Here is a 15,933-nt window from a genome sequence, read left to right as displayed (position 1 = left end):
CTTCAAGGAGTTAAAGGCAGGGTAGGTGCAGCAAGTGGGAACAGGGTACTGACATATGGTTGGTAGAAGGGTAAACTGGGCTGCAACTGTGGTTGCTGTGGGTGATGGAGAGAGAGATGTTTGAGCAGGCAGGTGTCTAGCAGTAGGAAGGGGTTGTTGCAAACTGACTGAAGCTGAGTGCAATATATCTGACCATGCTTGTAATAACGGTTGAACAAGATTCAGTTTACACTCTGCCTGTCTGACAAGAGACTGCACTGCATTAATACAATCTACTAGCACCTGTTGGGAACATGCTGAATAGTGCTCAAAGAAATAAGAGGAGTCATCCTCCAATAACCATACCAGTGATTCTACCTGAGCCATACTAAAGGGGGGAGAAAAGTCATCACTTTCTTTAGGAATACTGGACAAAGCCAACTCTGCACAAACTTGAATCAATGGCTGAACATCATCAAACAGCATCCTGCCCTGATCAACTAGGGAATGAGCAAGACGAATGCATTCTAACAGCTGGTCCCTGGCCCACTCCTTTAATATCTGGCAGCAGTATTCCTTTTCCTCTGTCACCAGCAAAGAAAAGTAAATTACCTCCTCAAGATGCATCTTGCCACAAACAACAGAGCTAAGATGGCTTCTCTGTGCAGCCACTTCTGGTCAGGACGGGCCTTGGTATTCTGTCAGCAACAGGTGTGACCAGAAATGTGTGGACTGACACAGAGAACATTAGACATAATTAAGGTGTAAAGAATATAATTTATTTAAAAATAAGTGAATAACACAAATGTAAACGCACCTCCAGAAAACTATAACTGTGTAAATCCAATCAGATACCCAAACAATAGTGACACACAGCAAACAACTGCTCAAACCAAATATATACAAAACAGGATAAATGAATAGTAATAGTAACAGAGCCGGGGTCATACACGGGAGATCAAGCAGAGGGAGCTGGGAGCAAGACAGAACAGAGAGAGGGTTGCAGGAGACGGAGTAAGCAAACAGGAAGGAAGGAATCAGGCTGCAGGGTCAGGATCAGAGTCCAGGATCAGGATACAGGGACACAGGCATGCAGGTCAGGCGCACATGGAGACAATACCAAGGCAGTGAGAAGAAGCATACACAGGGTTTAAATATACTTCCTGCAACCAGCATCAGGTGATGACTGATTGCATAAGATGTTCGCTTCTGACTACTGAGAGACACCCGCTGGTGGACACTGGAACTGCAGCTTATGGATCTGGGAGCTACAGTGCCACCAGCAGGTGAGCTCTTTCCTGACAAATAGTGTCCCATCATTGGTGTCAGTGGGAGGAATAGTGCCCCATCATTGGTGTCAGTGGGAGGAATAGTGCCCCGTCAGTGGTGTCAGTTAGAGGAATAGTGCCCCATCATTGGTGTCAGTGGGAGGGATAGTGTCCCATCATTGGTATCAATGGGAGGAATAGTGTCCCATTATTGGTATCAGTGAGAGGAATAGTGTCCCATCATTGGTATCAGTGAGAGGAATAGTGCCCTATCAGTGGTGTCAGTGGGAGGAATAGTGCCCCATCGATGGTGTCAGTGGAAAAATAATGCTCCTATCAAAGGTGTCAGTGGGAGAAATAGTGTCCCATCGATGGTGTCAGTGGGAGAAATGGTGCCTCATCATTGGTGTCAGAGGGAGGAATAGTGCCCCATCAGTGGTATCAGTGGGAGGAATAGTGCCCCATCGATGGTGTCAGTGGAAAAATAATGCTCCTATCAAAGGTGTCAGTGGGAGAAATAGTGCCCCGTTGATGGTGTCAGTGGGAGAAATGGTGCCTCATTATTGGTGTCAGTTGGAAGAATAGTGTCCCAATAGCTGGGGAAACTCCAGCAAAGGGCAGCATCTGACCCCTGGGCCGCAGTTTGGCCCATCAAAAGTGTCAGTGGGAGGGATTGTGTCCCATCAATGGCGTCAGTGGGGGGAATAGTGCCCCATCAATGGCGTCAGTGGGGGGAATAGTGCCCCATCGATGGTGTTAGTGGGAGATAAAGTGCTTCATCAATAGTGTCAGTGGAAGGAATAATGCCCCATGGATGGTGTCAGTGGAAGGAATAGTGCCTCATTGATGGTGTCAGTGGAAGGAATAGTGCCCCATTGATGGTGCCAGTGGGAGAAATGGTGCCTCATCACTGTTGTAATTGAGGGAATAGTGTCCCAGGCAAGTAGGAATGCAGTTTGGAGACCAATGCTCTAGACTAGTGTTGAGGTTGGGTTTAGTCACGTTGGTTTGGTCCCAATGTGGGTTCAGCCAAACCCGGAAGGCAGCAGTCATTCCTGGGCCGATCATTCACTGCCTTGCAGCTGAACGTACACAACAGTAAGGATGCTAAAAGGTCATATTAGGTCAATGATGTCATGAGCATCCCAACTTCTTTGGGTATATGCGGCCCTCCACTCGCAGCTCATTGGCCCGGTACTGAAAGCTGACTTCTGAGTTGACCCGAACATGGGTTCTGACTGAACCCAGAGCCAAACCCAACCTCATCCCTACTTTGGACACAATAGAATGATGAGGACCTTGTAGAAGCTCCATTCCTAGTGTCATGTGGTTATTAAAATAAAAATGATTGTTAAATTGTTAAAATGCATTTGGAAGCAGTGTGAGGTTTACTTTATATGCAGAGCTCCATTCCAAACAAATAATGGTTTCATCTTTCTGAACCATAGCTCCCAACTGTCCCTGATGTTGAGGGACGACCCCTCATTCAGCACAGAGTCCCTCTGTCCCTCTTTCCTCCTCATCTGTCCCTCGTTTTGGTCTGATCTATATAGTTGTATATAAAATGCACCACATATACACTATATTGCCAAAAGTATTGGGACGCTTGCCTTTACACACACATGAACTTTAATGGCATCCCAGTCTTAGTCCATAGGGTTTATTATTGAGTTGGCCCACCCTTTGCAGCTATAACAGTTTCAACTCTTCTGGGAAGGCCATCCACAAGGTTTAGGAGTGTCTATGGTAATGTTTGACCATTCTTCCAGAAGCGCATTTGTGAGGTCAGGCACTGATGTTGGATGAGAAGGCCTGGCTTGAAGTCTCCGCTCTAATTCATCCCAAAGGTGTTCTATCTGGTTGAGGTCAGGACGCTGTGCAGGCCAGTCAAGTTCCTCCACCCCCAAATTCGCTCATCCATGTCTTTTTGGACCTTGCTTTGTGCACTGGTGCACAGCCATGTTGGAACAGGGAGGGGCCATCCCCAAACTCCTCCCACAAAGTTGGGAGCATGAAATTGTCCAAAATGTATTGGTATGCTGACGCCTTAAGAGTTCCCTTTACTGGAACTAAGGGGCCCAACCCCTGAAAAACAACCCCACACCATAATCCCCCCTCAACCAAATGATATGGACCAGTGCACAAAGCAAGGTCCATAAAGACATGGATAAGCGAGTTTGGGGTAAACAAAATTAGAAAAGTCAATACAATGTGTACATTTCAAGGCACTCCTCTAAACCTCCTGGCCTGGGCACTGGCCTACGGGTGCCATTATGTTAAATATAAGCTTTGTGTCTATCAACAAACTCTGATCATTACCTTGAAATGAGATTGTCCAGGGACATGGCAGGAAGAACAGACAGATTTTTTAAAACCTTCCCCTTTATTAGACATCGGATGACCGGAAAAATGTGTTTTGTTTCGGATAAATTTGTTATGTTACCAATTACGTTTCATTATGGAAGTCGTTTAGTTTGGTTTCAGAATTAGTTTGGTTTAATTTTCCTAAAAGTTTGTTTTATTTATTAATTTTCGAACAAATTCCAACTTTTTAGAACGATTAGAATTCAGATTGGTCGAAAAACTATCAACCGATTTGAATACTGTGTTAAGCAGCAGGCTGGGAAGCCGGCCGCCCGCGTCCTTAACAACCCTGAGTCATCATCTGTCAGCGGGCTTCCCCACTGACAGATGAATGTATAGAAAAGAATGCCGGCAATAGAATAATGTTTAAAAAAAAATGCCGTAGAATTCCCCCCCCCCCCCAGTCCATACCAGGCCCAAAATTGAAAAAATAAATAAAATGGGCCCCCCCCCAAAATCCATACCAGACCCTTATCTGAGCATGGAGCCCAGCAGGTCAGGAACTCATCCCGAGAACCCTGTGCTGTGGTTGCCGGGGGTCTGTGGGCGGGGGACTTAATAGAATTTTGAAGCCCCCTTTAACAAGGGGCCCTCAGATGCCGGCCCCTCCCCTATGTGAATGGGTATTGGGTACATCATACCTCTACCCATTCACCAAAAAAGTGCCAAAAAGTAAGAACCACAGGAAACAGTTTTTGACAAATTCTGTATTAAAAAAAATTGAATGCCGGCAATTGCCCGGCAATAGAATAATGTTTAAAAAAATGCTGTAGAATCCCCCCCCCCCCCCCCAGTCCATACCAGCTCCAAAATGTAAAAAAAGAAAATGGCGTGGGCCCCCCCCCAAAATCCATACCAGACCCTCATGGAGCCCAGCAGGTCAGGAACTCTTCCCAAGAACCCTGTGCTGTGGTTGTCAGGGGTCTGCTGGCGGGGGGCTTATCAGAATTTTGAAGCCCCCTTTAACAAGGGGCCCTCAGATCTCTGCCCCTCCGCTATGTGAATGGGTATTGGGTATATCATACCTCTACCCATTCGCCAAAAAGTAAGAACCACAGGAAACAGTTTTTGACAAATCCTTTATTAAAAAAAAGAATGCCGGCAATTGCCCGGCAATAGAATAATGTTTAAAAAAATGCCGTAGAATCCCCCCCCCAGTCCATACCAGGCCTAAAATGTAAAAACAAAATGGTGTCGGGCCCCTTCCAATATCCATACCAGACCCTTATCTGAGCATGGAGCCTGGCAGGTCAGGAAATTCTTCCCGAGAACCCTGTGCTGTTGTTGTCGGGGGTCTGCTGGTGGGGGGCTTATCAGGATATGGAAGCCCCAAGATTCCACCCCCCCCCCCCATGTGAATGGGTATCGGGTACATCATACCTCTACCCATTCACCATAAAAGTGCCCAAAAGTAAGAACCACAGGAAACAGTTTTTGACAAATCCTTTATTAAAAAAAAAGTGTCCCTCAATGTAAATCCATCGTCAATCATGATGCCCACCAAAAAATAGAAAAAATAAAAAACGCTCCGCCTTCTATTTTTCGGGTCGTGATTGACGATGGATTTACATTTAGGGACACTATTTTTAAAAAAGAACTATCCATTCCAATAGGGGGGAGGGTGGGGTTTCCGATAAGCCTCCAGCCCACAGACCCTGACAACCACAGCCCAGAGTTATCGGGAAGAGGCCCTTACCCCCCCACCCCAAAGCACCCGCCTCCCCATGTTGAGGGCATGTGGCCTGGCATGATTAAGGAGGGGGTGGGCGCTTTCTTGAACCCCCCCCTCCCTTTTCCTGATAGATTTTGGGGGGGCTGCCGTTTTTTTTTTTAATTTTGTCGTGACCCCACGCTGTTTTTTTTATTTTTTTTCAATTTTGTCGTGACCCCGCGCCGTTTTTTCAATTGCTGGGCAATTGCCGGCATTTTTTTCTTTACCTTCCTCTGTCAGTGGGGAAGCCCGCTGACAGCTGATGACTCATGGTTGTTAAGGATGCGGGCAGCCGGCTTCCCGACCCGCTGCTTAACAACCAGCTATTTCTTCACACAGAATGCGAATCTGGCGATCGTTTTTTCGACCGACCCGAATTCCAATCTTTTTGAAAAGTTGGAATTTGCTAGAAAACGAATAAACAAAACCAATTTTAATGGATTCCAACAAAATCCGTTACTATTTCATTCCGAATCTCGGAATAATCGAAAATTCATCCAAATTTGTATGCGGTACAAAATGAACTGCACACGTCTGCTCTTTTATGTGAGTAACTAATGATACGAATATCCAAATCTCTGCTATGTGAGTACCGCTCCATTCACAGAACAATTCCCACCGTCTCTTCTTATCCTCCATGTGCATTCATTTTACCTTTTATTTCAATGTTCTAACGTTTATCTTGGACCCTCTGTTGTCTCCAGACAATGACGAGTGCGCCCTCCCCAATGATATCAGTGCTTCATGGACCCCACCATGCCAGCATGTCTGCCACAACTACATAGGGGGCTACTTCTGCTCCTGTCTTCCGGGATACAAACTACAGAGTGACAAGAGAACCTGCCGAGGTAAGTCTCCAATCCGTCATCTCCTGCTTTCTTTAGATAAGACCCCAAGTGTCAGTGTGTCATTGTTCTGGGACCCCCAAGTGTCAGTGTGTCATTGTTCTGGGACCCCAAGTGTCAGTGTGTCAATGTCCGGGGACCTCAAGTGTCAGTGTGTCATTGTTCTGGGACCCCCAAGTGTCAGTGTGTCAATGTCCGGGGACCTCAAGTGTCAGTGTGTCATTGTTCTGGGACCCCCAAGTGTCAGTGTGTCAATGTCTGAGGACCCCCAAGTGCCAGTGTGTCATTGTTCTGAGACCCCCAAGTGTCAGTGTGTCATTGTTCTGGGACCCCCAAGTGTCAGTGTGTCATTGTTCTGGGACCCCCAAGTGTCAGTGTGTCAATGTCTGAGGACCCCCAAGTGCCAGTGTGTCATTGTTCTGGGACACCCAAGTGTCAGTGTGTCAATGTCTGAGGACCCCCAAGTGTCAGAGTGTCATTGTTCTGGGATCCCCAAGTGTCAGTGTGTCATTGTTCTGGGACCCCCAAGTGTCAGTGTGTCATTGTTCTGGGACCCCCAAGTGTCAGTGGGTCATTGTTCTGGGACCCCCAAGTGTCATTGTGTCATTGTTCTGGGACCCCCAAGTGTCAGTGTGTCATTGTTCTGAGACCCCCAAGTGTCAGTGTGTCATTGTTCTGGGATCCCCAAGTGTCAGTGTGTCATTGTTCTGGGTCCCCCAAGTGTCAGTGTGTCATTGTTCTGGGACCCCCAAGTGTCAGTGTGTCAATGTCTGAGGACCCCCAAGTGCCAGTGTGTCATTGTTCTGAGACCCCCAAGTGTCAGTGTGTCATTGTTCTGGGACCCCCAAGTGTCAGTGTGTCATTGTTCTGGGACCCCCAAGTGTCAGTGTGTCATTGTTCTGAGACCCCCAAGTGTCAGTGTGTCATTGTTCTGGGACACCCAAGTGTCAGTGTGTCAATGTCTGAGGACCCCCAAGTGCCAGTGTGTCATTGTTCTGGGACCCCCAAGTGTCAGTGTGTCAATGTCTGAGGACCCCCAAGTGTCAGAGTGTCATTGTTCTGGGATCCCCAAGTGTCAGTGTGTCATTGTTCTGGGACCCCCAAGTGTCAGTGTGTCATTGATCTGAGACCCCAAGTGTCAGTGTGTCATTGTTCTGGGTCCCCCAAGTGTCAGTGTGTCATTGTTCTGGGTCCCCCAAGTGTCAGTGTGTCATTGTTCTGGGATCCCCAAGTGTCAGTGTGTCATTGTTCTGGGTCCCCCAAGTGTCAGTGTGTCATTGTTCTGGGACCCCAAGTGTCAGTGTGTCATTGTTCTGGGACCCCCAAGTGTCAGTGTGTCATTGTTCTGGGACCCCCAAGTGTCAGTGTGTCATTGTTCTGGGACCCCCGAGTGTCAATATGTCACTTTTCTAGCACCATAAGTGCCAATGAGGACATACAGTGCCTTGAAAAAGTATTCACACCCCTTGAAATTTCCCACATTTTCTCATGTTACAACCAAAAATGTATTTTATTGGGATTTTATGTGATAGACCGACACAAAGTGGCCATAATTGTGAACTGGAAGGAAAATGATCAATGATACAATGGGTGTGAATACTTTTTCAAGGCACTGTAGAGCTGATTATAGAACGTTGTAATAAGGATAACAGATGGACAATTCTGTGTATTGTTTCTCTCAGTGGATTGTAGCAGTCAGCTGTTCACGGAGGACACCGGATATATCTACAGTCCGGGATACCCCAAGCCTTACCCTGCAGACCTCAACTGCAACTACAGCATCCGCGTAGAAGAAGGGTTCCGCATCTCCATCTCCTTTGTGGAAACTTTTGACATAGACTTCCACCCGCGGGCTCCGTGTCCCTACGACACCTTGAAGGTAAATGCTGGCCACACAACTTGCAATCGTTTTGTACAAGCTCAGTATTTACTCATTAAAGAGGATCTTCCCCCCTAGAAAGAAAAGAACAAAAGGACACTTACCTGTCCAGGGATCCAGCATTGTCCTCAACCAAGCCAGGTCTTTGCTGGTCTTTTGGGTCACCGGCATGTTTAATGTGGGAAGCTGGCTGTGAGTCCTTGTGGCTTCCTACTCTGCATCGGGGAGCTGTGCTGCGCTTTGTGGTTGGTACCACAGCCTTCTGGGCAGGTCAGCCATCAGAAATTCTGGGGCCCCTTACAAAGCTTTAGGTCTGGGCCCCTCCGGGCCTGACAACTAACATTCCCCAGGGCCAGTCCTCTGGCCATCCTACCAAATCTCCCCGCTGGCAATCTCACCTTCAGTGTACCCACTTTTATTTAAACACTCTTACAACTTAATATATGAAAATGAATCCAATCCTACAAAAAGTCATCCCCATGTATTCAGCAAAGAGATATCCCAATCCAGCAAAGAGACATCCCTATTCAGCAAAGAGATGGCCTCATATATTTAGCAAAGAGACAGCCCAATCCAGCAAAGAGACATCTCTTCAGCTGTATCAGCTTACTCTGCGGCCATCCTGCTTTAGCAATTGCTAGTTACTACAGCAGCAACAACTTGATCTCGTTGGTTGGGCCTGGGCAGCTGGGCCCCATGAAACACCTGGGCCCCCTACATGTGTATGGGCTGTCCCCCCCCTGATGGCTGCCCTGCTTCTGGGACCTGTGACGTGTCCTAGAAGGCTGTAGCCAGAGAGAGGGTGAGGGGGGGCTGAACTTCTGCTAAGTGATCTGGGTGAAAGTGGGAGCAGGAAGCTATCATATCACTTAATGCATACCATTGTGAGCTTTGATCTTCGGGGTCAACTGCTATGAGTTCACTCTGCTAGTAGAGCTATCTGTAGGGGAACATTCTTCCCACTGACCACCAATGTAAGGGACATTCTTCCCACTGACCACCAATGTAAGGGACATTCTTCCCACTGGCCACCAATGTAAGGGACATTCTTCCCACTGACCACCAATGTAAGGGACATTCTTCCCACTGGCCACCAATGTAAGGGACATTCTTCCCACTGACCACCAATGTAAGGGACATTCTTCCCACTGGCCACCAATGTAAGGGACATTCTTCCCACTGACCACCAATGTAAGGGACATTCTTCCCACTGACCACCAATGTAAGGGACATTCTTCCCACTGGCCACCAATGTAAGGGACATTCTTCCCACTGACCACCAATGTAAGGGACATTCTTCCCACTGGCCACCAATGTAAGGGACATTCTTCCCACTGACCACCAATGTAAGGGACATTCTTCCCACTGACCACCAAAGTAAGGGACATTCTTCCCACTGACCACCAATGTAAGGGACATTCTTCCCACTGGCCACAGTTGTAAGGGACATTCTTCCCACTGACCACCAATGTAAGGGACATTCTTCCCACTGGCCACCAATGTAAGGAACATTCTTCCCACTGACCACCAATGTAAGGGACATTCTTCCCACTGACCCCCAATGTAAGGAACGTTCTTCCCATTGACCACCAATGTAAGGAACGTTCTTCCCACTGATCATCAATAGGGATGATCGAACGGTTCGGGTCGACCATCGGTTCGACCCGAACATTGACTGTTCGAGGTTCAGCCGAATTCCGAACCAGAACCGACCAAAATGCAATGGGAAAGGAACTGGGCTTTAAAAGCCCATGATTGGACCAGAACTATCAGTAAAAGCCAATTGAGGGGGCAGGAGTCTGCTAGGAATGTGATTGGAGTGACTAGGGCAGTGATGGTGAACCTTGGCACCCCAGATGTTTTGCAACTACATTTCCCCTGATGCTCACCTACACTGCCGAGTACAGGAGAATCATGGGAAATGTAGTTCCAAAACATCTGGGGTGCCAAGGTTCACCATCACTGGACTAGGGGGTCCAGAGGCCAATCATTAGTAAATACGCCCCCCAGTATATAAGATAGCTCCGCCAAATCTCTACCATTTTAATAAAGGGCTGTGGAAGAGAGTGGAAGCAGTTTTGTTACTTCTGCTTCAAAGTGTCATTTAGCAATTATTAGTGTGAGGAAAGGGATATCTAGTGTAGTTAGGGTACTATTTTCCACTTTAGTTAGATTCAAAAATCTAGTTTCTGTAGGGAAAGTGTTAAGTGTCAGGGTGACCGTAGTGTAGTGTAGGGTGAACTGACTCTGACTGCTATGGCAGGGTGACCAAATCCTTCCATGTCAGGGTGACCGCTATAGAGAAAAGATTGTTTCTCTTAGAACACTTATAGAACCGGATAGTGGCTTTGCCCCTGTCACCCTGCTTTTTGTTGCAGGCGTTTATAGGGCTTTTTTGAGGACATGTTTGGAGTCAGGCATAACATCAGAACTTCTGTGTAGGGGTATATATACACACACACATGTATGTATATATACACATATATAGGAGTGAAAGTAGCAGAAACCTATGCTTGCGCTAATGAAATAATTAACAGGCATATGTCTCCGCTCCTATCACACCTATATATGTGTATAAATACATATAAGTGTGTGTGTATATATATATACCCCTATACACAAGTTCTGATGTTTTGCCTGCCTCCAAAGAACCCCAAAAAATGCCCAAAAAAAACACCTGCTGCAAAAACACACCTGGGCGTTTTTGTAGCTGGCGTTTTTTTGGGCATTTTTTAGGGCGTCTTTGGAGGCAGGCATAACATCTGTACTTCTGTGTAGGGGTATATATACACACACACCTGTATGTATATATACACATACACATATATAGGTGTGAAAGTAGCAGAAACCTATGCTTGCGCTAATGAAATAATTAACACCCATATGGCTTCTCTGCTATAACACCTATATATGTGTATGTGTATAAATACATATAAGTGTGTGTGTATATATACCCCTACACAGAAGTACAGATGTTATGCCTGCCTCCAAAGACGCCCAAAAAATGCCCAAAAAAACGCCAGCTACAAAAACGCCCTTTTGTGAGTATGCATTTGGCATTTTTTATTAAATATTTTATACAGTACCACGGGTAATGCACTAGGTGGTTGCGCCTCCTTTCCTTTCTTTCATGTACCCGAACTTTCGGGAAGTTCGGGTGTTCTGGTCGAACCAAACTTTTGAAAAGTTTGATCATCCCTAATCATCAATGTAAGGAACATTCTTCCCACTGACCTCCAATGTAAGGGACATTCTTCCCACTGACCACCAATGTAAGGAACATTCTTCCTACTGACCACCAATGTAAGGAACATTCTTCCTACTGACCACCAATGTAAGGGACATTCTTCCCACTGATCACCAATGAAAGGAGCATTCTTCTCACTGACCACCAATGTAAGGGACATTCTTCCCACTGATCACCAATGAAAGGAGCATTCTTCCCACTGACCACCAATATAAGGGACATTCTTCCCACTGACCACCAATATAAGGGACATTCTTCCCACTGACCACCAATGTAAGGGACATTCTTCCCACTGTTCTGGATAATGCTTACACATAATGTCTTCTGAGCCACTTCAGCAACTGAAATAATAACAAGTGACGGAGGGGAGAGGAGAGGAGACAGACAGGCTGATAGTATGTAAATTATTTTTCTGGCCGGAGTTTGTCTTTCGGGAGACAGGACACGGGGTAAAGTATCAGAGCCGCGAAGGTCACAATTAAAAAAAAAAAAAAAACAGTTGGTAAATATTTAATTTCTATTGCACAGACGGTCCGGAGGGTCAGGTCTGCTTCCATAAATTTGTTTGGTGAAAAACAATAAACGTGGAATAAAAAGGCTGAAATCTTGACAAATTGGCGAATTGACAAATTAAAAATGCTTAAATAAAATGGAAACCCTTACAGGGTGAAATTTGTTTCCCCTTGATGGCCTCCTTGTGATAGCAAAAAAGCAATTATTATTTTTTTTTTTTCGGTTTTGTTTTTTACACTTTTTAATTTCTTAAGTAAATTAGGAAATTAAAAAGTGTAAAAAAAATAAAAATACAAAAAAAGGTGTATAAAATAAAAAAAAAGTTAAGACGGGCAAACTTGATGGACCACTTGGTCCCTCTTCTGCCATTGCTTTTCTATGTTTCTATATAAAATACAAATAAATTATAATATATAAGAAGATATAAATTAACAATATAAAATAAAATAAAATAAAAATAATAAAAAAAAAAAATTGTAAATTACTCTTGCACACACTTCATGTAAAAAGCGCAGCATAGGGTGAGCACATGTATGTAGTGAGGGAGAGCAATAATTCTGGGGCCGTAATTCACAGTTAACTCTAAACTAATGACCTCTAAAGGCTATTAACCGCTTGCCGACTGCGCACAGTATATTTACTGCGGCAGTCGGCCCCGGCCAGGCAGAGTGACGTAGGTCTACGTCGCTCGCCTGTCACTCCTTCCAGAGCCAATAGCGGGCGGGCGCGCGCCCGCCGAGGCGCGCGCCCGCCTCGGCTCGTTCACGGAGGAGTGCGGGAGTGTGACTGGCGGACCCGATGTCCGCCGGTCACACTACGATCGCCGCTACAGCGGGAGAAAGACAGAGCGGCTTGTGTAAACAAGCCACCTGTCAGTTCTCCCTGTGTAAAAGTGAAGATCAAACAGTTCTACTATGTAGAACTGTTGATCTTTGTTTTTACACTAGTAGACATGTCCCTACACAGTTAGAATCACGCCCCTAGGACACACTTAACCCCTCCCTGTCCAATACTGTTAACCCCTTCCCTGCCAGTGTCATTTTTGCAGTAACAGTGCATATATATAGCACTGATTACTGCAGTAATGTCACTGGTACCCCCAAAAGTGTCAAAAATGTCAGTCAAGGGTCCGATCTGTCCGCCGCAATGTCGCAGTACCGCAAAAAAAATCGCAGATCGCCGCCATTACTCGTTAAAAAAAAAAACACCAAAAATGACAAAAATCTTTCCCTTTGTTAGTAAACGCGATAACTTTTGCGCAAACCAATTAAAATACGCTTTTTGCGATTTTTTTTACCAAACATAGGTAGCGTAAAACAAATTGGCCGAAAATTTTAAAAAATTTTGATTTTTACATTTTTTTTTGGGGGAATTTCATATAAAAAAAAGTGAAAAATATTGTTGTTTTTGCAAAAATTACGCTCTTTTTTTGTTTATAGCGCGTGATCAAAAAATCGCACAGGTGATCAAATACCACCAAAAGAAAGCTCTGTTTGTGGGAAAAAAAGGACGTGAAATTTGTTTAGGTACAGCGTCGCACGACCGCGCGATTGTCCGTTAAAGTCACGCAGTAAAAAATCGCAAAATAACCCCTGGTCTTTTAGCAGGAAAATCCTCCGGTGGTAAAGTGGTTAAAGCGTCACCCATAGGGAATTTTGGGTACCATATTTTTTTACTATTCCACAGGCATGTACAGTATCTCACAAAAGTAAGTACACCCCTCACATTTCTGTAAATATTTTATTCTATCTTTTCATGTGGCAACACTGAAGAAATTAGACTTTGCTACAATGTAAAGTAGTGAGTGTACAGCTTGTATAACAGTGTAAATTTACTGTCCCCTCAAAATAACTCAACACAGCCATTAATGTCTAAACCACTGGCAACAAAAGTCAGTACACCCCTAAGTGATAATATCCAAATTGGGCCCAAAGTGTCAATATTTTGTGTGGCCGCCATTATTTTCCAGCACTGCCTTAACCCTCTTGGGCATGGAGGTCACCAGAGCTTCACAGGTTGCCACTGGAGTCCTCTTCCCCTCTTCCATGATGACATCACGGAGCTGGTGGATGTTAGAGACCTTGCGCCCCTCCACCTTCCATTTGAAGATCCCCCACAGATGCTCAATAGGGTTTAGGTCTGGAGACATGCTTGGCCAGTCCATCACCTTTACCCTCAGCTTCTTTAGCAAGGCAGTGGCCATCTTGGAGGTGTTTGGGGTCGTTATGTTGGAATATTGCCCTGCGGCCCAGTCTCTGAAGGGAGGGGATCATGCTCTGCTTCAGTATGTCACAGTACATGTTGGCATTCATGGTTCTCCCAATGAACTGTAGCTCCCCAGTGCTGGCAGCACTCATGCAGCCCCAGACCATGACACTCCCACCACCATGCTTGACTGTAGAAAGACACACTTGTCTTTATACTCCTCACCTGGTTGCCCCCACACACGCCTGACACCATCTGACACCAAATAAGTTTATCTTGGTCTCATCAGACCACAGGAGATGGTTCCAGTAATCCATGTCCTTAGTCTGCTTGTCTTCAGCAAACTGTTTGCAGGCTTTCTTGTCCATCATCTTTAGAAGAGGCTTCCTTCTGGGATGACAGCCATGCAGACCAATTTGATGCAGTGTGTGGCGTATGGTCTGAGCACTGACAGGCTGACCCCTCCCCCACCCCTTCAACCTCTGCAGCAATGCTGGCAGCACTCATACGTCTATTTCCCAAAGACAACCTCTGGATATGACGCTGAGCACGGCACTCAACTTCTTTGGTGGACAATGGCGAGGCCTGTTCTGAGTGGAACCTCTCCTGTTAAGTTTTTGTTGCCAGCGGTTTAGACATTAATGGCTGTGTGTTGAGTTATTTTGAGGGGACAGCAAATTTACACTGTTATACAAGCTGTACACTCACTACTTTACATTGTAGCAAAGTGTCATTTCTTCAGTGTTGTCACATTAAGCGCCGGTTCACATTGCAGCGACGCTACTTCGCACCGCGACCTCCGAGGTCGCGGTGCGAGCAGCGCGCCGCGACCTCGGAGCGGCCGCCACAGACTTCATAACATTGAAGTCTATGGCGGTCGCCTCCGGGTCGCCCCAAAGAAGCTCCGGACCCTTTTTCTAGGTCGGAGCGACTTGTGTCGCTCCTATTAGAACGGGTCTGCAGCTTCCCAATGGGACGCGACCTGCGGCGACCTGTGAGGCGACCAGGTCGCCTCACAGGTCGCCCTAGTGTGAACCGGCACGAAAAGATAGAATAAAATATTTACAAAAATGTGAGGGGTGTACTTACTTCTGTCAAATACAGTACATATTTAAGACTTGACATGTTTGGCCTCTATTTACTCGATGCAACCCTCCTCTTTTATATTTTACCCTAAAAATGGGTATCATTTTATTTTATTTTGCACTAAAATCCATTCTAATGTATTTTTTCTATAAAATATGGATAAATAACTGCATGCATAGCGTGCAACATAAAAAAAATTACTACCACCATTTTATTCTCTAGGGTCTCTGCTTCAGAAAATATATACTTTTTGGAGGTTTACAGTAATTTCTAGCAAAAAATTCAGATTTTAACATTTGTGCAAAAAAATGAATTAAATTGTCCCATTGTGCTTCCACTGGAGATATTTCCAATTTTTTATGGTACCAACAGTGCTTTACAGATTACCCTGAGGCAGGGCTTTTTTTTCTCAGAGAATAGGTGCGGGAACTCCTCTCTTCTGAGTCACAATTTGACTCCGCCCCCTACCCACCTCCGAGCAGTTTTTTGGTTCCACCCCTTACCCACCTTCAAGTACTACCCAGGGATAGGCACGGACCAAGGGTGTGGCGGACATTTTCCAAAGTACAGACCTTAGTGAAGGACACCACAGTACATTTCAAATTAAAACCATCAAAAAAAACCTCTGGCCTAGTTCTACAAGTACAAATAAGTTTAAAATAACATTTATATAAAGATTGCTTGTGGTATACTGTTATAAAATGTTTAAAAGATCTTCAAAATTCAAACAGGGTCCCCATCAATCCCCCTTTAGAGCAGGCCAGGGTCCCTATCGATCCCACATTAGAGCAGGATCCCCATATATCCCCCTTTAGAGCAGGCCAGGGCCCCCATAG

The 15,933-nt window shown here is 45.6% G+C and overlaps 1 protein-coding gene across 1 annotated transcript in view; it reads left to right on the top strand.

Annotated features, from left to right (window-relative positions):
• The window catches only part of LOC309564142 (complement C1r-A subcomponent-like), a gene marked incomplete at its 5' end in the record, with an annotated part of 131,530 nt that overhangs the window by 33,116 nt on the left and 82,481 nt on the right, over positions 1-15,933 (top strand). The window contains 2 exons of the mRNA XM_082268771.1: positions 6,027-6,170; positions 7,850-8,046. Of these exons, the coding sequence (XP_082124897.1) occupies positions 6,027-6,170; positions 7,850-8,046 (341 nt within the window). The remainder of the gene's footprint in view (positions 1-6,026; positions 6,171-7,849; positions 8,047-15,933) is intronic.

Source organism: Pelophylax lessonae (assembly GCF_965119305.1).
Source record: "Pelophylax lessonae genome assembly, chromosome: 9".
Lineage (NCBI taxonomy): Eukaryota > Metazoa > Chordata > Amphibia > Anura > Ranidae > Pelophylax > Pelophylax lessonae.
Note: the sequence above shows the minus strand (reverse complement) of the source record. Positions and strands in the feature narration are given on the sequence as shown.